General features: G+C 32.9%; 1 protein-coding gene across 1 annotated transcript in view; it reads right to left on the bottom strand.

Annotated features, from left to right (window-relative positions):
• LOC106462057 (GPI transamidase component PIG-T-like) overlaps nucleotides 1-24660 on the bottom strand; it is a 91866-nt gene that overhangs the window by 2284 nt on the left and 64922 nt on the right. Inside the window, exons 8-11 of the mRNA XM_013921935.2 lie at nucleotides 15887-16091; nucleotides 10322-10477; nucleotides 8710-8956; nucleotides 7245-7406 (exon numbers count right to left, since the gene is read on the bottom strand). Coding sequence (XP_013777389.1) covers nucleotides 7245-7406; nucleotides 8710-8956; nucleotides 10322-10477; nucleotides 15887-16091 — 770 coding nt within the window. The remainder of the gene's footprint in view (nucleotides 1-7244; nucleotides 7407-8709; nucleotides 8957-10321; nucleotides 10478-15886; nucleotides 16092-24660) is intronic.

Here is a 24660-nt window from a genome sequence, read left to right as displayed (position 1 = left end):
TTTCCATTGGTAGGTAATAATTGTAAAACTGAAATTCTGCCAATGACAGTTGAACATTTATCAACTTTAGAAGAAAATTTGAGTTATTATTTTCCATCAATTAACACTGCGCAATATGACTGGATTAGAAACCCTTTTGTAGAAACTGCAATAGATTCTAGTTTAACGCTAACAGAAAAAGAAGAACTGGTAGCTGTGTCCACTGATCGTGGATTGATGATTAAATACAAAGAATTGTCTCTTGAAGCTTTTTTGGTTTTCTATCAAAGAAGAACATGTGTCGATATCTAAAACAGCGCTGGCCATTTTATTGCAATTTTCCACCTCATATTTATGTGAACTGGGATTTTCAACCCTCGCCACAATTAAGCGTAAAAAGAGAGGAACTCTTCAATGCATTGATGAGGAAATGAGAGTTTGTCTCTCAAACATAAGACCAAACATTGAAGAAATCGCAAGGTCTCATCAACCTCGTGTTTCTCATTAACACAGGAATGAATAAACTTCATAGAGGTATGTTAAGTTTGCTTTTATTAAATGCGTTATTTTTCTATATATTTAACTTAATTATAACATATCAGTCCTATTTTGTATACAGTGCGTCAGCAAGTATTTGTAGTATTGTAAGTGTGCTCAGATTGTATAAAGTTTGAGAACCACTGGTGTGGACCCAAGTTCAACATACTGGAAGAAGTTACAAGAACATAGTAATCAAAATGCATAACGTATTTTTATTTTTTGCAACTTAACACACAACAAAGAAATCTTTTAACCAGATTTAAGAAATAAAATAATGAAATTCAAAGAGGAATACAGTTGTTGTAAAGCTATGATTTTGAATGAAAAAAATTACCAAAGTAGTGAAAACCAATGTGCTTAATATTTGTATAAAAACTATGTTAAAATGCAGTATTTCTTTTTTTTTCTCACACAGATGGAAGGCAGCTAGCCAACAGCAACCACCAATAACTCTTGGTCTACTCTAACCAAATATTAGAACTTGAGTGCCACCCTTATAATGCATAGCATGATTTCTGTGGCAAAGGGATACAAACCATGGACCATTAAAGCAGGTGTGTGTGTAAAACAGACATATTAGATCTATATTTTACCTAAAAAAAAGGTCACTACTCAGGAGGCCTTTCATTCAATACCAGAACTAGAAAGCTCAATCTTTCCTACATCTGTAGGAGAGAAAAAGACAGATCCAAAATACTGTTTTTGTGCACCTATTAAACAAAAATCTTTCTGTTTATCGATCAGCAGCCAGAACATTAAACTGACTTTTATGACTGTATGGAGTTTACTAGCATCTATACAAATTCATGTTTTATAAAGGTGAACATTATCTCTACCATTACTTATTTGCATTTCACCAACTTAATGTAGGTCACAATGTAGCATTTGTTGCCCATGCAGTTTAATAATATAAATAGTGTCTTAAACACTATGGTGTCTGTCATATCACAGTCAGCCTGATAAGCCCTAGTATCAGGCAAAAGGTCTCCTGACACTGAATACAGAAGACAGTGGTTATTTATATATTGTTATATATTCTTCATTACCTTAACTCATATGTTCTTACAAATATTGAAGTTCATGTAATATGGAAATTTTGTGAATGCATCTTGTAATTTGACATACTTATTAACCTATGCATACATCCATAGTCAGTTTGACTAACCTTGTAACCATCATGTAACTATAAAACTATACATACTTAACTCAGAATGTATTAAGTGCATCTTTATGAAATTTGGGTAAGCTTGTAATGTAATGTTACATTATAAACTAAGAAATCAGATATTGTAATAAATAACTTTTTCTAATAATTTGTTTGTAAATTTATGAAGGCTTTACTAAGTCAGTCTGAATGAAAGATGATTTTCATGCTAAGAATAAAAACACTTTTTTTCACTTTACAGTTTTCATAACCTCTAGAACCTCCTAATTGAGTTCCAAAAGTTTTGCCAAAAACTTTTAAACTTTCTCTTTCTACTAACTGTACCAAAATCATTTGTAACAAAAGTTGAAAATTTTGAAATAAAATCAAAAATAATTTTTTTTCTAGTTTTCTAGGATGACTGCAGATAGTAACAGACAGCATTATTTATCCTAAACAGTCTCAGCCTCCTAATAGTTTCACACTTACTTTTGTTTAATTTTATTGTCTAAGTAGCATAACAAAGTAATAAAACACTTGGGAAAGTTAGGGTAAACAAAATATCAAGTTATAGCAGCTTGTGTGTGTGCTCCTTGAGTTGAAATATTTATTTAAGTTTTTTGTTGTTTAAACTAATAAGTTTCTAACTTTTACATGTAATTATTTCAGTTAAAAATATATAAAAGTAACTTAAAATGTATATAAAACCAAAACTTTAGCACTTACTTTAGATATGAGGCATTTTGCATGGTTTACTAAGCCTATTTTTTCCTTACAATTTGGCTGTCTAAAAAATAATTCATATAGTTCTTAGATATGCTTTTTAAAAAACTAAAAGTATATCAGACACTAAAAAATAATGTCACAAAAACCTATATAATTTATCTGGCTCCCTAACTAGCCTATAAATAAGCTTAAAAAATTCCATTATTAATTGTGCAGTCTTTAGTCTAAACATATCACATTTTCACTGGGAATTACTGGCTTTCTCTACTAAAATAAAACAGATAATTGTCTGTTTTATGTAGCTTAGAAATTGCTCTTTCTATTGGTTGTAAATATGTCCTATTGTAGAGAACTGTAGACATTTCTTGAAAGATTTATGATATGGGAGGGGCATATCAGTGTGGGTTGAACAAATATAGTGATATTTCAGTCAAGCAAAAATAGGTTGAACTTTTATATTCTGGCTGTTCAACATTCATAGAATGTGTTTCTAATTAACTAAATCATCTGAAGCAATTATAAGCAAAGAGAAAAAATCTATAAATGAGAAGTACGAGCATCCCTGCATCATGTGACTCAGAGGTACACACTTGCAATCAATTTGAATATTTCCTTTTGCATTTAAGAAATTAAAATGTAGATAATATAAAAGTGTGAACTGTATAGGCTATGGCTTGATGCCATGTTTATTAAAATACATTGATAATAGAGTAGTTTGATTAAATTTTGAAAGTAACTGTAAAAATGTTATGACTTGCATTCTGACCCTCTTGTATTCATAGGGTTAAACAAATTAAGTACTGTCTAAAGACTTGGTTGAATTAACTTCTTTCTTTCCACTGGTGTGAATGTTATGATGTTACTTTTTCTGTAGGTTTATTTTTATTAAAAGTTTTGAAAATATTAAAAGGAACAAGTGGATGGCTGAGGAAAATGTTAGTCATGTTGGGGGCATGATGGCAAACGTCCCAAAATACTACCTTGTGGTTTCATACGTCTTTCTGGGATAAACATCACTGTTGCAGAATGGGAAGTGCTGTTAAAGGTTTTCAATTTGAAAATTAAAATATACCTTATATGTATATATGAATTTATAAAATAAAAGCAACAAGGAATTAAACTTGAATGGATGTTACAGAGGTTCTCTATGAAAAGCACCACACAATTGGGGTAAAGCCTATGAATAAGTTGTGTCACTAAGTTATTTACAGTAAAATCTAAAAAAATATTTTAATGGTGAAAAGATCAAGTTATGAAGATTTCCCACATGCCAAATAACAATGCATTGAATGGGCAGGATACAGGATAAAGATGTTTTTGGGAGAAGCAGTAAGAAATAGTAAAATGGCAACAATAAATAGTGACATGTTGTAATACGTAAAAAATAATTAAAGTGAAAAACAAAATAACCAAGAAGGCAAAAGGCTGAACAAGTACTAGGAATCACTCAAAGGTACCAATTAGGAGAAAGGCATACTTGAAAAGTTTGAAACATTTCACCAAGAACTAATGAAGTGAAGTAGGCACAGGTAAAAAGAGGATGCAGAGAAGACTTAAACCCACTTAAAATCGACATAAAAGATTCCTGTCAAAAACAAAACAAAAAAAGAGCAAAGGCAGGTAAGCAGAAGAAATCATTGAGATCATGATAGACTCAAAGTTAACATTTTTCTTACACTAAATGTATTTCCAATAGGTACTTACTTCCTCTAACACAAAGCTATCTCAATCTTCTTCTGCCTTTTAAGCATTGCTAAGAAATTTTCATGATCAGTGCACAAATCTTTATTCCTCATAAATTTTGTGCTATTTCTGAACATGTACATATCATGTGACTACTCTCCACCAATAGTATTGTACCACCTATATTACTTATATTGGCGCAGCTAGCCCCTCTGCTATTCCCACTCATTCCTCACTTTCGAGAATTAGCAGTCTCCAAAGAAGAAGACCAGTTGTGGGAAGGAAGGGTGGGAAGTTTGTGAGAGGAAATACATTTTCAGTGTAAGAACAATGTTAACTTCTACTACGCTACAGTCTTACCTCGTCTTACACATAGCTAGAATCCCACACTGTAAAGGTAGACAGGCCAGTGTAGGTGCACAACATAGAAACCAAGTAGAAAGCGACCACCCAGAATGAATGGGTGTGCTCTGAGATGAAAACAATGCATACTTGTGAGGTACCATACTATTTCTGGAACGGGTATGCTCTTCTCCCTTGAAGTAGGAAATGAATCTGATATGGGCAGAAAGAAAAAGATGTGCACAAAAGCAATATGTTCGGAGAGGTTCAGTCCATAGTAAAATGTAAATAAAATTAGCTATTTACATACACAACCTCAAACAGACAGACAAGGTTCTATAACTCATCCTCGGCAAAAGGAGGTTGAGATATACTGTAACATAAATATAGTGGTTAGGGCATGTGGACCATGTTATACATATTCATCAACCCCAACCATAAGTAAACAGAGTGTCATACATCAAGCAACCAGAATTATATAAGAGGAAGATAGCTTTTGACCAGAACTGGACAAACTCCCAAAACCACCATAGGAGCAAGAAGTACAACAAACTGAACCTAGCATTATAGGGTCATGGTGTTGCCTCAACTCAACCGTAAAATCTGTAACCGATACTATGAGCAGAAATCATAAATCACTCAACCATAAATGCAGGGTCATCCTGCATCCAAAATTATGAGGAGGACATGAAAGATTTACTCAACCATAGGAACAATGTATGTATGTCCTGTAGCTGGCATTATGAGGCAGACTAAGTTCCTCAACTGTAGGAGCAAGGAAAGAAACTCCTGAAACCAGAATTAACAGTAAGAGGAGACTTTACTGCACACAACCATAGGAAAAGAATGGTGTCATCCTGAACCTAGTATAATGAGGAGGGTCCCACATAGGCTGGACCTGCCACAACCTATTTGTTTATATTTCTTTTGACAGCTGTACACCTGGGAAAAATCATCCAGGGGAAATGGAAGGAGGGAAACCAGCTTTTCCTTCTTCTCACTGAGTAAATAATCAAGAGTATGTATGGTAAAATAAATGTCTAAACTCACTCAGGAGGAAGCTTCCATGGTCCACCACCTCAGCAACTGGTCAGGACTCCTGTGTATGTATATATACCACTGGGTAAGTCACGAGTAGTCTTGCAGAACACACCATCTCTACAGTGAGCATTATGGTGTAATCAGTAAATAGTGCAAGTTTGAGGTAAAACATACCGGACCAAGCAACACTCTCCATAGAGTGGGATCCCATTATCAGCAGAAAAACTAGGGTCTCTGAAAATAAAAACATAAATGAAAGGAAGTGATGGACAAACCGAAGATATGGACGAGACCTTGCTGAGACAGGAATATGCAGGTAAGCATTGGTGATGTCCATCTTGGTTATCCATAAAACGGGAGAAAATGCTCACCAGAGGGTGAAGTAGGACTCCATGGTGAAATGGGTGAGGTGAATGAAGAGATTGAGGTGGACAGATTGATGACAGGCCTCCAGTCCCCAGTTTTCTTGGGAACAACAAAGAAACGGGAGTTATATCTCGGTAAATGATGGGTAACAGGTTCGATAGCCTGTTGAGCAAGGAGGTCCTGCACCACCTCTGATAGACGCTGACAAACAATTGGATCCTGAGGGGAAAGGAAGGAAATGGGTACAAGGAAGGTGTGGCAAGAAATAAGATATTGAATCCTTTTGATAAAACTCAAAGAACCCATACATCATTGATGAAAGGGTGCTATTGATGAAGAAAGGCTGCAAGTTGAGCTCTCACTGGGTTGTCAACGGAACTGTTGGCAACTTATCGTGCGTCATCGAGAAAAATGACAAGATTTGGCACCTCAAGAAGGAGGGACAGATAAGGTTTGGGAAGGGGAAGGATGGGAAACTGGAATTGGTGCCACACTTGGCTCCAACCGAGACAAACGGGCTACCAGATGGGAAAGGGTATACTGTTGTTGGACTGATTCCACCAAATATTCCAAAGACTCCGTGACCATAGCAAAGATGAAATGCCATAAAAATGAAGCCATAAATAAATCCCGGAGATAAGGTGCAAGACAGGATCCCGACTCTGAAGACCACAACAACAGAGAAAACATGCATGTAATGCCAGAGTTGAAGAGGACAAACGAGCTAACATGGCAAAGAAGAATGTTCATAAGTGGTAGCCACATGCAAAAAAACACATGTCTAAACAATGCTGTGCCAATCCAGAAAGGGAGGATTGAGTGAAAACAGCAGAGAGAGCTAGGTGTGCCAATATAGGTGGCACAATACTATTAGTGGAGAGTAGTCACACAATATGTATATGTTCAGGAATGGTGCGAAATTGATGGGGTATAATGGCTGGCACACTGACTGCAAAATGTATTTAGCAATGCTTAAGAGGGTAGAAGAAGATTGAGATAGCTTTGTGTGAGGAGGAGGTAAGACCATATCAGAAGCATACACACACATATAAATAGTGAAAGGATCAAAAACAATAGATGAAAACTTGGAAAGCTTATGGTGTGGTAAAGTTATCAACTTTTAAAATGACAGAAGTGAGAGCAAACCTACTGAAAAATAATGAAGGTAGAGAGAAGAGATAAAACATACAAACACAGAAGTTGCCAGGATAACATCTTAATAAAACTCAGAAAGAAGTTGATAAATATCTGAAATACACTTTTTCATTTTTTATATGTTTATTGTAGTAGAACTAATGTGAGTGAAAATGCTATAAAGTTATGAGTACACCAATATTACCTGGAACTTGAAAAAGAACAAAAATTTTTTAATAAAAAAATCAATTTTGGTATTCTTTAAGTCACTTTGTATAAAAACACTGACCTTTTTGTGGTAATATTATGAATAGGGCCAAAAGCTAAAGCAACTACTGTACAGGCCAGACAAATCACGTTGTACGGCATGCTAAAATCTGGTGTTGGCAGAGACACTAGAAGCATTTCTGTGTGTAGTCTAATGAAGTAAGTTACAGATCTGTCGATTAGACTGTAAGACAAAACATGATATAACATTAAGGTAAAACATAAAAACAACCAAAAACCAGTACTTTATATTTCTACTTCCTACATTACTGTGAATCAAGAGACTACAAATAACATAACGATTCTTAAAAATAACATCAGTAGAACTTAAAAACACTTACAGCCAATTTTGTACACTAAAATAACTTTATGATCTGATTAAAACAATTCATTTTGTAGAAAGACAACAGTGCATGTGTAAAATGAAAATGTTACATATAAAGAAACTTTCCAATTTTGATTTACAAATAAATTGTTGTATCCTAAATTAGATATACCTTTCTAATACACTAAACTTGCCTATCAGTGGTTATGTATAAGGCTAGAGATAATTTTAATACATGTTTATTGGAAGTTACATTGAAAACTGAAGATACAAACTTAATACAATAGATTTGTCAAACAATGATTACATTTTTAAACTGAAGACATGTACCTGATGATGATAAAACCTTGTCAAAATGTTGTTATGTTAAACTTACATTAAAGTTTTTCTTCATTACCCATTCAAGCCATCTCCAGCCATTATGAAGACATATTTGATAGACTAGGTTTATCTGAATGTGTTTACATTTAAAACTAAAGGTACATATTTGTGTTATGTGGATATATCATGTTCTCCACTATCTTTATTAATGTAGGAATTTAAAATTTTTTCCATTTAGTATGTTTGATGCAGTTTGGTATAAACACTTGGCCCAGAAGTCAGCTCGTGAATGTTGTGAGAGTCTTATGGTGAAACTTATTGCAATTGACCAGGACAAAGGTTGTCTGTTAGAATGAAGTTTAGTTCTACATTCAGTTCAATTTAGTTTTCAATGTGACCAGTTCAATAGAAATTTGTCTTGAAAGAAAGCTGCTCATTCATTCATTGATCCAGTAGAGCTAATCATTCCTGTACCTATGCAAGCACACACACACAGTTTTGTTGTGCCAGAAATATTGTTCTTACGTTAAATCACATGTCCAGTCTACTTATTTCTCACACAGCTTAAAATCCAGTCTAAGTCAAATTCAGATTATTCTGCAAATTTCCTGCTTGATCATCTGGTAATTAAGCAGACCTATTTATGCTTGTACATAAATCAGATTATTTGAGAATAATACATATTTAATACACCAGATCTATTAAACAATGGTTACATTTAAGAAAGAAATATATATATGTAATACAACACACTCATCTGTCTGTGATTATATGAAACTGGAAATATTTTTACAATACAGCACATTTCTTAGATAAAAGATAGATTTACAATTTAATATACCTTTCCAAAATTGTAGATTTATGTAAAGGTATCCTGGAACAATTTTTTGCAGAGTTTAACAATGTGCTAATTACAGCAGAGCTGATATAGAAGCCATGGTTGGCATCTGGTGGGTATTCGGTCCACTTCAAAAAAGCTCGATCAAATTGGAATGATAATTCTGTTACAGAAGCTGGTGGAAGTGTGGCAATAATTTCAAAATGATACGGATGAGTTCGATCCCTCCCAGGTTGGAAATGCACAACCTCTGTGTTGATGATATTTTTAAGAGAAATACTTATCAGCATCTATCAAAAAACAAGAAATGCAACAAAGCTGCAAATAATATTAAGAATTTGATTTGTAAGATTACTTTCATATAACAACAAAACTACCAAACACCACATAAATTACAGATCTTTCAAAAGTATTATGGTGTGTGGATTGTTAAATTTATGTGTTGCACACACAGAGCATATCTCTATCTACTTTAAAATATTTCATGTCAGTTAATTAAAAAAAATATTTTCTTATACTTGTTACACCAAATCTAACCTATATAAAAGCCAGTGTGTCACATCACATTTGATTTCTTGAAATAGGAGGAGTCATAAAAGCCAAAATGCATTTATTCAGATAGAATAGTTCGATTGCTGTCTGCCCATTATGATTTTAGTGACAGGGGTGCAACGGGACCATGAAGTGTGAGGTGCTGTGAAACCTAATAAGTGCAGTGGATGTTGGTATAATAAGCCTAAAGTAAATAAGTAGTGTAGGATCATCTAACCTAGCAAAGTGCATAAAATATATATCATGAAATGAAAAATATAAATTAAATTTTAAACATAAATAATTTCTGAATTAAACTATTTTCTGTTATATCACCAACATTTTAAATAAAAAACAAACCTCCTTAATCAACAGGAGACTCTAAATTAAGAAAGCAACAAATATTTTCCCAGTTTTGTTGTCTATACATTTCATTTTATACTTTCAGTACATAGACTAAGAACAATAATAGGTTATACTTTTATTGCTAAGCAACATGACAAAAAGGCCATTGTTGGAACATTGGGTTACCAAAATGCACTGACTTTTTTATATATTAGATGTTGTTAATCTGACTGATTTTTACCAATAATTATTCTATGAATACACCATGAATGATCTTAATTTTGATTGGCTCACAAAGGAATTTACCAATGTTTGACTACCTCGACTGCACTTTTCTGCCTCTTTGTTGGTCAAACTTGACTTTGCAAAATTTATTTCAGTTAGCTATGAAATGTGAGGTTAGGGTATACTATGAGATGGGGATGGTAGTACATACCCCATCATTTTTGAAGGGTTATACACTAGTTATGTAATAAACATCGGTAGTAGTGATACGTATACAAGGATTCCATATGTTCTGGCTTTAACATTAGTAGTTACACTAGTTATCATAGAAAACATGTGCTTGACAGGTTCCTCTCCCATGTGAACTTGCATGTTATGGAAACTAGAAGCATGTATTACATTCTATGTGTTTGTCACAGTGATTTTTTTTAATGACCTAGCTACTTCAAAAAATTTGCAATCTTCAGTGAATAGAACAGAAGTGCATTACATAATAGATAAAAATAAGACCCACGTGGCTTTAATGCTTTTCCTGAGGTTTTCAATTGTAAGGTATGAAGATAAACCCGAAGAAACCAGGGGATAATTTCTAGATAAACAATCTTCATAGATTTTGAAGGATGATTGTTGTAGAGTTGAGTTTTAATTCCTCCTTGTTCCATTCCATAACCTAAAAAATAAAATATATATTTAATTATGTAACTTAAAACATAAGACTTAGGTAGACATTGTTCCCATATCATGGGTAGACTGAAATTCTCCAAATTTTCTCTGACCAAAATATGTTATTCCCTGAACATTTGACAAATGCTTGTAATGTATATTACCTATAATAAAATGTGAAAGTGCAAAACATTATTCACCTACTTTTCATAAAGACAAAATAGGCTGTATGTTAAGAGCCACAGTTTGCTGAAATGTTATCTTGCAAAGTTTCAATGTAATTGGTCACACTGTTCTTGAATTATTCATACTTTATCAGAACATACATAACAAATGTAGTTTATCCATTCTTTTATGTTAGTATATACTGAATACACTTTTTAATTTAAATTTAAGTCACAAAAACATTATCACAACACACATAACACTATGAATTTTAACAACTGTGACTATTAAAATTCAACTGTTAATACATGGAAGGATCATGTTGATGTTCACTGTTGTAAAGTGGAATATTCTTTAACAAATGCACTTCTCATTGTCAAATATTTATTAAAGCAATATTTTCTTATGTGCATAGATGCACAAAACTTTCATTTGGTAACCATACACATAGGCGTTAGAAGAAATTTCAGGCTGGGGGGGGGGGGGGTGTTCTGTTGAGAGGGCATTGTATAAAATCCTTTTATCACAGTTTTCCATGCATGTAATTATATATTTTAATGAATAGTTTCTGTGATTTGGTCCTGAAACTGAAGGGGTGGAAAGACACCTCTTCTCATCTATTTTGACATCTGTGGGGGCATTAGCCTCTTCCAGCTTTGACACCTATGATACAATGCAGTCAATTCATACTTCTGATATCTATAAAAAAATTGCACATGTTAATTAAATCATCCTATGATCCAAAGCATAATGTAATATTTTTGCATGTGCTTTGAAACTATGTTCATCAAATTCATTTATATCAAAAGTATTGAATTTTTTAAATTAATATCACCATATATTTATGGATAGATCCCACTTTGTTTACTTATATTTACAAATAACTATGTTGTAAATTCTAATTATACAAACAAGAAATTCTATGCACAGAACCAGAATTACTGGCAAAATAACCACAATGTTTATAACTACATTATTTCTACACTATTACAATGTACAATTGTCCTTATAGACTATTGTAACTGGCACAGACACGATTGTTACTGTTTGCAAACAGGTTCATCACTGACAGTGATATTGCAAAATAGTATTACACCACTCGAATGACTAAAGGGTTAAGTTTTATATTTTGTTCTTACATAATGTTACTTATAATATTAAATAAAGACTGCTACTAAGTAAATCTATTACTAAAAGTACTCACATTATTTTTATTTTGGTATAGTCCTTGGATTTAGACACAATAAAAAATACAACACTCATACTTGACTGTACTAGCCTACACATATAATAATTAATAACTTGACCTCAATAGCATACATACTATGGTTTGAAACCCCATAACTTGACAACAAAACTATTGATCAAATTTTGTCCAGCTGTGCATGCTCATCTCTACTGCCAATCTTTATTCTTTCCTGTCCTAGCATCTTGTTTGTTGCATGACAAACAGTAAATTTTCCTAATATATTACTCAGATATTTGATACATTACAGATTATTTAATAAACAGGATGTATTCAGTTACTTAATGGTACAAGTTTAACTGTTTCTACAAGGATTCATAAATAACTCATTAGATAGAGGTTTCTTTGCCTCATATTGTTCATACAGCTGTGAGAAAATTTGACAAAATAATGAATGATGATCAAAAAAGTAAACTGAAACTGACATTTGATAAAATAGATAAACAAGAAATGTTGTTTTCACCAAAAGTCCCAGGTTTGTCAGGTCAGATTTTCCATAAATTCAAAAAACAGAACAAAAATCTCATTCTCATTTATAGAACACTGACTAAAATTAGTCAAATATTAAATAACACTAAAGATGAAATCAATTTAATGGAGAAAACAGGTATTTATAAGATTAAATGTAAATGTGGTAGTGTATACATTGGTCAAACTAGAATAAATTTAAAATTTAGAGTAAATGAACATAAGAGAAATGTTAATAACAAAAGTGAAAACTCTGCACTAGCTGAACACGATAATTCTACTGGTCATGTTATCCAGTAAGAAAAAAAACTGTTATTCTGGCTCAATCGAATAATATGGCAGCTGGAAATATAAGAGAAACCCTGGAAATAATGAAATCCAGTAAAAATAATTTAATCTTAAATAAGGATAAAGGGTTAGAAAATCAGAAAGTAAGTACATGGCATGATTTTTTTAAAAAATGTAAACTAGTAGTCACATGATCATGGCTTTTGTATTTATATTTTGCACTGCATTTGTTTTCACACTCCTGAGGACGACACGTAGTGTTTTTTATAACTATTGATCAGTATTTTAAATTTAAAAAATTTAATTGTGCATTATACAACATTGATCATTTGAGCATTTAAATAGTTTTATGCTGACTTCTTGTGGTGAAGTTAAAATCTATGTTTACATGCATAAAGTTTCTACTACACATTAATGAAAGACACAGCTACAGTACTTTATAAACTTTATGATTGTTATTATTTTTATTCATTTTCTGAACTAAATGCACTAAGTAAGTACAATTTGTGAGTCTTTGTTATAAATGCAACTGCAAAAAAAGGCACTTATAGGTTAAATTTTAATTTGTTTCAGTAGTTTAAAGTACCTTGCTTGTACTAATAATAAATTCAGTATCAGCCAATATGATTGGGCAAACATCAGCTATTGATATTAACTATGAAAATCTTAATTGATGCACCCATAATAATTTGTTAAGAGTTTTTAGTTTTAGTCTGTAGTTATTAAGATGATCCTCTGTGATGTAGCTTTAGGAAGATGAGACCAAGTTTTGTCTAGAGCCTTAAGTAATGTTTATGAGTCATTTAGGTTGGAACCTAGCTTTTATATATGTTAAGGCTACCTTCATACTCTATGACAATTAATGGTAAACAAAAGGACTGATGTATATAAAACACTTTTGTGCATAAAATACACATACTGATGTTTTAAAATTGCAAGATTTTTTATCATTAATGACAATTTACTTTTTGCCTTCCCTATCCTAGAAAACCACTCAATCAGATAAAATTCTGACTTTTTCCATATTTTGTCCAGACTGAAAACATAAAATTCACTGATTTTTTTCTGGTTTCTTTGACCCATGGGCAGATTATTCATTTTAAAAACCTTTCATCTTTCAAAATGTAGTCCTTTCTACAAGAGCTACTTTTGTTGATTAGTCCTACAAGACTTTCTCTACAAGTGTTATTCTGAACTAGGCAGTTGCTTTCTATTTCACCTTTCTTTGTTCAAATTTGTTTTCATAATTTAAAGTACAAAACATATTTACCTAAATAATCTTAAACATAAAAGGTACCTTTACTTCTATAACCTGAAACATTACACCGTTACTACAAAAACCTACTATATAAAGATTTTACTTCCATAACCCTATGGCAACTGCATGCTACAATTCTTAGGATGTAACATTGCTCTTGTTATATTTTGTTCCAAAAAGAAAACTAGTGGATGAAATTGTTTAAAATTTGACAGAAATGTTCCTAAAAGCATGTAGTTTTAGAAAAATAAAACATTTACTTTTAAGTTTTTCTACTATTTCTAATAAAAAATTCTTTAATTAATGTAGTTATTTGCACTTTAAATAGTTCACCTGCAAGATGATTTTTATATGAAGTATAAAAATACTATTTTTTTTTTATCTTACAGTTATCACATTTCATTTGTATAATCTCTAGAACTTCATAAATGAATATCAAAAGTTTTTTAAAGGTAAATATTTATACTTCATTTTCCATTTTCTCTACTATGTCTATTATCATCAACATACAGTGCAATGAAATGTTTAAAATTAACAAACTGAAATATTTACATATCTTTCAACTCTTTGTAGAAATCTACTAGAATAGACATATTTTCTTATATGCACAGTTTCAAGTCTTTATCTATTCATTTACAGTATATCTTTAACTTTCAAGTCTTCATCGATTATCAATTATGCCCATACATAAACTGATGCCCACAGGGCTTTGTGAAGGTATATAGACGTGTTGTTGAAACAAGATGGTGCTTGTACATACCATCTTGTTTATAACCTTTCAAAATCCAGGCGAGAAGTTAAACTTATAAAAATCATTAAACTATTCAAATATGATTTTTCAAACAAACATAATACATTATTGTCTATAATATAAAAGTCAGACCTAAATACAATTTAACTCTCTTTATATAGGATATTTAGGTAAGTGCCACAGTTGATCAAGCACACAACAATACGAAAAGCAATTACATGTACACTCTAAGGAAAACTGCATGCCAATTTCAAATTAACCTTTGGTAGAGTATAGTGTAAACTGAACTCTTTCAAAGAACTATATACACTTGTGTCAAGTAACCACATGTACATTGTAGATTTCAAGGCAAAGTATAGAAAGTGGGCATGGCAAAGGTCAAGGGTGGGAAAAATTTATATCTGTTTCTCAGACAACTCAACTTGCAGACTTTAGTTCTCACATGACAATTAGGTCAAACATACGTACTTAGTGTGTAGAAATGCCTGCACATGCCAGCTTGTGTGTGTAAGAGGGAAATGGTGTTAAAGTAGAGATTTTTCAAAGCTCATGGATCACGTGATGCAAAAACTGCAGGTTAAGTATTTTTTGAAAGGTTTCCTTTGAAACAAAATAACTAAAACTTAGATGACATAAGAATTCAAATCATAACATACAATATAATGCTAACTTCATTTCCATATATTGGTAGTAAAGTGGTTTAACTGAATTTTGAATGTAACACAGTACTAAATGCAGAAAGGAATTTAAAATTGGTGCCAGGGGCCATAGGGATAAACTAAAGTATAAATGATATATTTTTACCTGCATATACTACAATTTGGTCTAAAACATAAAAGGTACATCATGTATTATTTCTATTAGAATACCAAGTACAGTTTTTTCAACATCATTACTTTCTTATTGAAACATATTTCTTATTCATAGAAGTTTTATATAAAAAAAAAGATACTTTTAATTCCAAAACTAAAAACATAAAAGATACTTTCAGTTCAATAACCTACAATATAAACATACAATAATTTTATCTACAATGTTAAAGATAACATATTTCTTATTCAAGCATACCAATTAATCATTAATTTCCACAAGATTGCTTTCTTGTTCAAACAAATGGTTATTGTTCTACATAGTTTCTTACCTGTTTTATCAAATCTGTAATGACTTCAAATGCTTTATCTACTTATAAAAAACTTTACATTTTAGTAATTACTTCAACCCTTTAATTCCTTTTTTCTACCTGTAATAAATCTCGTTGCAGATAGTATGGGAGGTGAGGTGATCCAATATACATGACTTTTCTGGTAAGAAGCTACAATATTGAGCTGTTCAGCACTCTGTAAAATCTTCTTCACATCATACATAGCGTAAGTCTTTTTGTCTTGAGCATGAGAGCTTGTGACAACTTGACTTGGTTCTGGTGAAAGTAAAAACTTTCCTAGAGTCTGAAAGAAACATGAGTTAAGTAGTTAATTTAAACAATTTTCCATCATTACATGAAAGTTTCTGATGAAATGAGTTTAGTTAATCTGGTGAGAGTAAATTTAACTTAAATCACTCAATATTTGCAGAAAAACATAACTTGTAATAACAGATTTTTTGACACAACAAAGACAGAACTTTATAGGAATAAGAAATAATAATAATATTTTGTTCACATAACATTATGAATGTTAAGATGTTCTTTTTTGCATCTGAGTGTAACCAATTTGGAATTAAATGATCATTTCTCAGACGAGTAACAAAAAATTTGTTTACATTTACTGAATCAATCATTATGTTTCTTTTAGAAGTTTAAAAGATAAACTTCAACTCAGCATCACATCCTAAACTTCTTTACATATTGGTATTTAATATATTTTGAAGGTAAAAAAAAAAAAAAACCAATATGTACAAAAATGCCTTTAATATTTTATCAAATAACAGTAGATATGCTGTAGCAGATCTTAATTTGATTCTCCTTCTGTCAGTTAAGATGGTTGGCTTAAACGATTTCAGCTGTTTCACATTGTGTGCAGGTCATAAGGAATATTAAAGATATCTACTACAATGAAACCAACTGTGAAATAACTTTTATAAGGATCTTGTTAGTTCAGATTTTGCAAGGATTTTTAGTTTTCTACTTTTGGCATCTGTACTGTGAATGAAAAAACTTAAAAGCAAAAGATCAGTGTGACAAACTTTTATGGTAAGATATTATAGAAAAATCTAATCTAAATGTATCATGCAAATGTGGCACACATCATACTCTTCATCACATAACAAAATCACATGTCTACAATTCTAAGAACTTGTGAGTGACAGCAAAGAAGAATATTCTATAATATGTCAACCACACTATACCTGCCATATCCAGTGCTGAAAAAGCCTTTAGCCCAACACCAGTCTGGCAGAGATACGACAGACATAGTAGTAGTCTATGTGATAATTATATTATCAATTTTCATGAACATTATAATTTTCCAATACTGAAAATATATTTCCGAAAGGTACTTACCTTCTCTCACATAAATGGCTATTCTCATTCAGTGCTGCACTCTAAAAATGTCTCCATAATGTAATTTATCTCCCTCAAATTTTTTTGCATGCCACAAGTCTTGATCTCCTACGTATCTTTACAATCAACTGGTTCAAATGTGTCTCACATGTCAATCATCGTGTGACAACCCTCCACCAATAAGAGTGTGATTCACTCTCCTGATGCATGTGACTCCCTTTATTTGATTCTACCAAACTATCACTTCAAGTTTTGGTAGAAATTGGAAACACTGGCTTTCAGTGGTAGGAAGGGTGGGAAGTGTGAGGTGAGGTGAGGTAAGTACCTATCAGAAATACATTTTCAGTATAGGAAACGTATAACTTCCGATATGGTACAGTACTTCTTTTCACATAAATAGTTAGAATCCCACATTGAATAGATGGAGGGACTGGTGCGAGGGAAAAACAAAGCAGCATTCCTTGAAAGTGTCTGAAGAACACCCTAAAAGAATAGATCCTCACAATAGCGAATCATATGTGGGAGATCACACCACATCTGTACCAGGTCTACTCTTTGCCTAGTGTAGATGAGGTATCACAGACATGGGAAGAGAAAAGGAAGAAGCATATCCCTACAGGAGAGAACAATGGTGGGATAGGGATCCAAACACCACATCACAAATCTCAATCCCACATAGTACTGGAATGTGGGTGAAAGTAAAAGGATGTGTCCCTAGGTGTAGAGGTGCTAGGGCATGACAGACCATACACAGCAAGCCAACTGCATCCAAAACCTAGGCCATCGGGAACCGATGTCTACACGGGAGAAAGATGAGGATCATATCATCGATCAGGCAACTACAATCCATGTTCAGGTAGGAAAGAGGATCATACCAGTAGCAAGTCAACTACAATCCAAAACCCAGCCATCTGGTGTGGGTAGGAAAGAGGATCGTACTTTCCTCACCTCAAGTTTAGCAGACTGAAGGGAATTTTGTACCCTCCGATCTATGAAAGAGACACATGATAGCAATGTGATAAATTGTTTGACTGATTCAGGAACCTGACATCTGGATGATCGGTATAGTAAAGATGTGTCTGTAATGTAATGTAAAGTATCTCACTCAAAATCAATTCAACAGGAACTGCCCATAGCGCAATAACATCCTCAGTATAATAAAATCAAGGGATGGCATAAGAGGAAGAACAGTGTTAATCAGCAAGTACCACCATTGTGACCCACAACATAGATGGAGGAACAAGAGTATAATTGACTGAGGAAAAAGAGACATCTATAATATACATGTGAAGACTTATGTTGATTGGTTCATCTCTGAATCAAAAACCAACTACTGGCAATCAGCATCCATGTGGAGGAAGGATGAGGGTTCCGATTCGAAGGGGTAAATTGCAATTTTGACGGCTCACTCCAAAGCTACCACATCCCCTCGGATAAACCTGTACAGAGATAGAGCATCAGATTGGAGGACATCTTGTCATCTACATCAGCAGACCACCACTGCCCTACTCTCAACTGAATGGTTTTATCATTATAAGTATCATCTATCATTATCACATTCAGGATGATACCTCCATGGTCTACCACCCAAGTGGTAAAGACTTCCATACTCCACTGGAAGAAGGGGGGGGGGGAGAAAATGTGGTGAAGAGTCCGGAAGAATGACATCATTGGAGACAATGCAACAGGTGACCAAAAAAACCCTATTTTTAAAAGCAGAACATACCTGATTTATTCAATTGAAGGCATGGTAGAGATGGGCAGCTATACCTTTCTGCTTTACCCAGGAAGTCCATGGGTGAGTACAGTAAAGTATGGGCATATTAACAAAGACAAAATCTACAAGCAATCTTGTGGAACACCCCCATCTCAACAGTGAGCGTGTTATGACCATGCAAATTAGAAATATGCAGTCAAAATGGCATAAATCTCTATTCTGTAGATGGCACTGTATAATATGCAAATTATACATGTGCACTTGCTGGTATAAAAATAAAAAGTAAAATTTTCAGTGATTCTTCTGATCCCCTGAAGATGTTGGAACTTTTTCCACTGAAACATGTAGAGTTTTTAACTGTATATTTTACTTTAACTTATAAAGTAAATTATTGTGCATTTTTAAATGTTGTATGTTCTTACTTATTTTATGAAAAACAACTGTTATGGTATGAATTAAATTAAGTGAATTGTAATTATTGTCAATTTGTTTATTTATAAATCAGATTTTTAGTGTGAGGCTTAATAACACAATGTTATTTATTTTGACATTGATTTTCTAAAATTAACTTTAATATCATTCTGGAGAATTGGCAAATCATAAAACTAGTCTTCTTGTTCATGGAATGGGTCAAGCAACCACAGTAACAATGGGAAAAAACTACATTAGTAATTTTAAGACCTTATGAATGAAAGCAAAGAAGAATATTTTATATTATGTAAATTACACTACATCTGCCATATCCAGTGCTGATGAGGCCTTTTGCCCAATACAAGAGCTGATTGGCTGGCTCAGATATGACAGAAATAATAGTGTCTTGGATGATAATTATATCATCAGTTTTCATGAACAATGATTGTTATGGTGAACTAAACTATGTAAATGAATTGTAATTATGATTAAAATAGTTTCTTAAAAAACATGGAAAGAGGTGACTGTTGAGAAACCTCTAGTTTCAGATGAGGATTATTAAAATGATAAATATGTCATAACCCTTTAGCTAATTTTTTTCATGTGTCTACTATCAACATTTATGCCTAAAAATCTAGGGAAAGTCTGTCCAGAAAATGGTTAGAAAACTAACAAAAAATATTAAAATAATTAATAGAAAATGTGATAAATTAAAAATATGGGATTGCCCCAGAGACATCATAAAACTCATTTAGTAAAAATGATAATTTATACAGAATTTGGTTAAATTATAATGCATAATACAAAATATGTACAGCGTAACCCCATTATAACACAATCGTTGGGGTCCATAAAATGTCATCACGAAACAAGGGGGGTTCGCCCTAAATCGGGGTTCTAGAAAAATCACTGTTCAAACTGACCCAATGTTGACTTAACATTCTAAAACACCTCTATTTTCGCCCTCTTTGACTAGTTTTTTACACGTTCCCTTCTGGCAAGTAAATTACCTCTGAATTAAAGAATTTTGCAAATGAATCATTGTTGTTACAGTATAAATTAAAACAAATTAATAAACAAAACAACAAATAAAAACATTCAAGAATACTAGCAATCATCATTTGAAGTTTATTTCTTAAAAACTGATTTAGTGTTCCTTGCTTGAATGTAACATGTCTCTGGCTTCTGAGTTGGAGGATTTTTATGTGGTCCACCTCCTGAGTCTCCAGCCAACAGAGGCTAGCCTCGAGGTGTTCACTGGCTTCAGACACATTTGGTGGTGGTGATGGAGGCTCTTTGTTATCCTCTTCTTGTGGCTCGAGAACTGGTACACTTGCCTCCGTCGGTGCTATAGTTATGTTACGGATGATCTTGGCGTCCGTCAAGTGCTCATATGTTGGGCATTTGTCGTCAACAGAGTGCCACTGGTGTAGCTCTTCTTTGCTCCATTCAGACAGCTTCTTTGTCTCACGCACATCTTCCTCTGTGAAGCCGTACAAATCTGTCTCATCATCATCATCTTCCTTGGTGGATTACCGTGATGAAAAGTCTAGCCCCAGACCCTTCTCCCAGCATTTCTCTACACACGACAAGCTAACTGCTCAGGCTGCCCAGGCCTTCCCACCTAAGTGGCAAACTTCCTTCATGTTCAGGCTTTTCAGATGAGCTTCAAGCGTTGTTAAAGGATTTAGTGAAAAAAACGTTTGAAATGCATTTAGGAGGTTTTTAGGGATTACACAAAGGAAATTTGAGATTTTTTAGATGATGAAAAGTATTTTTAATTTTGAAATGAAAATCACTTTGCACTCAGACTAGTTAAAAAAAAGAATCAATATTTTCACGGACAAATTTAGGTAAAAATCTGATTTTTTGTATGCAAAAGGCTTCTCATGTTTACTATAAGTCTACAAAATTTTGTAAATATACACTTAAAATATTAAAAGTTATTAGTATGTAAAGTATAACGAGGTTATGGTTACGAGGTCAGTCCTAGGGGCCGAGCCGGTGTTAAAAGAGTTAATGACCCATCGCATTATATCAGAATTTGCATAAAATCAGGATTTCACTGTATCTCAAAAAAATTTTAACTTAGGATATGGAGTAGAACATTAAATCAGGAGAATTAGCTCTGTTTGTGATACTTTTATGCTCACTTCACAGGTAAACGTTTCAATAAAGTTTGGTGAGAATCCACCATAAACTGTGAGAAGAGTTGATTAAGCAATTTAAAACACCAAGGATAATAATGAAAAACACACGATAAAGAAATAAAGTCTCATCATAATAATTGAAGAAATGTTAATGTACATACACTATCTAATCCAGGTTTTCATAAAACTGCTTTGCATCAAGCAAGGACAACAATACAAAATCAGGTTGCTAAAGTGTGATTTATTTTCCTACATAAGGTAGAAGCTTCTATTTTTCTTATGGACAATTAATTTTCATATTTGCTGTTAGATATCACAAACATGGATTCAGTATTTCAAATTTAGTTTTGCTAAAATATTTAGATGATAAAGCTATTGATTTAAAATGTATAATTCATCAATGGAATATTTTACTCAGGTACTCTTAAACACTGATGAAGAATGCTTTTGAATATTTTGTGGTTAACAAGGTCCAAAAGCTAAGAAATTAAAATTAAGGATTGTTTCTGACTGAGAAATGCTTACACATAGTAATTAGCAGTCTTTGTAAATCTAATGTGCATTCTTCTACAATTCTAATAGATTAAAGATTGCCAGACTTGTATCCGATGAGGTCCAATGCATAATGGATGTTGGATTTTACTCCTCTTGTAATCTTACTATGTTCCAGTACATGAGTTAGAAGTTCTTCTTTAATAGTACAGATGGTTAAAAGCATTTTATTTGATTGAGTTAGGTATGTTAATGTAGTTAACTTACTATAATGGAGTATAGGCATGGCTCTCTATAAAAATCTATCTATGTATGTAACCAAAATAATAAATAATAAGTGTTGTGCTGAAATACAACAAGATCTCTAAGCCAGAAGTGGTGACTGAGACTTATGAAATGTGATGTCATCTATTGAATGGCACCACAAACAAAAATTCATAAAAATTTCACACTTTAGGTATTCAAGATTCAGACAGATAAAGAACTAACATACATGCAACAATCATTTTTTAATAATAGAACATAACTATAAATAAAAGTATTCTCTTCACAACTTTCACTAGAACAGTACGTGAGTGTTTGATTGTATCTTTATTGATGTAATTTTTAAATGTAGTACTAAAAACTGGAGTTCTTAAAAAAAACTAGTATGCTTTCAATAAAGGGTAGCACTTTTAATACATAAAAACATTAAAGTTTATAACAGTAAGATTTATGAAAATTCTTAACTCTGTACATTGAATCCTTTTTATGTAATGAGATGCTAGTGACTAAAGAGTGTAATCCGAACACTTTTCCCGTGCAGTACTTCCAAAAAAAAAATTTTTTTAGAAAATACTCACTTTTTTTTACAATTTCTTACAATGAGGAACGAATACTACAATTACTAATTACTAGCACAAACAGCCAACTGCAGTGCAGCATTTCTGCTAGTATGTTATTAAAGGTGTGAGACATGGCACCAGAGGTCACATGTGTAACATTTACATATTTGATTTAAGGTTTATTCTTCATTATTCGACCATACAATGCACCACAGACAGACTTTTGACTGAAGCACAATAAAAGCCTTTCCAAAGAAAATACTGAAAAGAGTAGCACTGATAAATGATGTACAACTACAGGTTAAAATATCTTCATGAAAGAAGTCTTCAATGTTCCCCATGGGAGCAGAAAAATTCTCATAGAACAATGAGGGCAGAACAAGTTTCAAAACCCTAAATCTAACCTAATCAGAAACAATGCCCTCATGAGCAAAGACAAAAATTCAGATGTTCATAACTTCCAGCCATGCTTCAGAATCAACAGCCATTTTCAAGAGAAAGTTGGCTGTAGAAACTGAAATAAACGTAATCCCATATGACCATATGCCTGTTAAGTTCTTTGGTACAGCTTCAACTGACTTTTGTGCTTTTGATATGCTTAAATGTGATCTTGGAACTTGATACGTAAATACAGTGAAAGGTCTATGAAAATGTGTAACCAAGATCTAATTTTTTTAGAAGAAGCCTTTTACAATGGCAACTACAATGTTGGTCATAATGTATAATAAAAATCATCTGAGTAAATACAATCAGTGATAATGGAAGAAATTCCAAGGATTTAGAACATCATTTTTATAGAGTGCAATTAACTTCAATTTTACGTTTGTCAGTAGTACAGGTGAAAAACACAAACATACCCTGATTTAAAAAGACTGTTAAACACCTAAAACCAATGCATTTTAAGATTGTCATTTCACAACATGTACAGTATAATTGTGGTATGTGGGCACACCATATATTTTCTACTTTCTTATACTAACGTAGTAATTTTAAGATTTTTTGTTTAGTCTAAATCTATGCAGTTTTTACATCAGTATGTAGTCTAAAAAACTGCTGAGTTTGCTTCATTTCAGTTAAATTTGTTCCTTTGTTGTTGCTCTTCTCATGGAAATATTGCTATAACATGAAACATTGTGAAAGAAAATCAACTACAGCAATATCCTTCACTGGTTGAGTAGATGACATCTAAATGTTACAGCCTTAACAATGTTTGATGAGAATAATCAGTCACATAGGCAAGGCTATTTGTTATGTGTAAATCCAAAGTTTCAGGTTAAGTTCTACTTCATTGCCAATGTGATCTGTCAAAAGAAAAAAGATCCTCAGAAATGAAAGTTGTTCACAGATCAACAAGAAAACAAGAGTCTAGTGCCTTACACAAGTGTGCACACTATGTTTTGTGGTTTGAATGTATAAATAAGGATTGATTTTCATTTTTTTCATGTGTCCAGTAAATTACTTTTCTAATTTAAAACTTAACTGCTAATGTGTATATTGGTACTTTTTACTGAAGCAATGACATACCCTTAAAATAGAAGAACTCTTGAACTAGAGGAAGAATTTTTCACTGGAGAGAGATGGTTTTATGAAAGAGATACTGTGTTCAGAAGAAGTTCTCTCTTGGACTTTCAACAATGCTGTGACTGTCCTTGGTATCCCATAAGCTGAATACTTAGTATGACTGGCCAATGTCTTGAGGGAAAAGAGGATAAGTGAGGGTTGCAGAGGTGGAATGATGATTGGAAAGTCTGAGACCACTTATAAAGATCTCTACAGGCATCCAGGCTGTTGCCTGCCAGAATGCTGCAGCCACAGCTCTGGCAACACTATCCATGTCAAGCTGAGAAGGATAAAATTGCCACAGGCAGTTCACCTCAGCCAGTTAGAGCTGCTTCCCCAGCTGGTGCGACAGCAGGGACATGT

This window comes from Limulus polyphemus, unplaced genomic scaffold, assembly GCF_000517525.1.
Source record: "Limulus polyphemus unplaced genomic scaffold, Limulus_polyphemus-2.1.2 Scaffold1085, whole genome shotgun sequence".
Taxonomy (NCBI): domain Eukaryota; kingdom Metazoa; phylum Arthropoda; class Merostomata; order Xiphosura; family Limulidae; genus Limulus; species Limulus polyphemus.
Note: the sequence above shows the minus strand (reverse complement) of the source record. Positions and strands in the feature narration are given on the sequence as shown.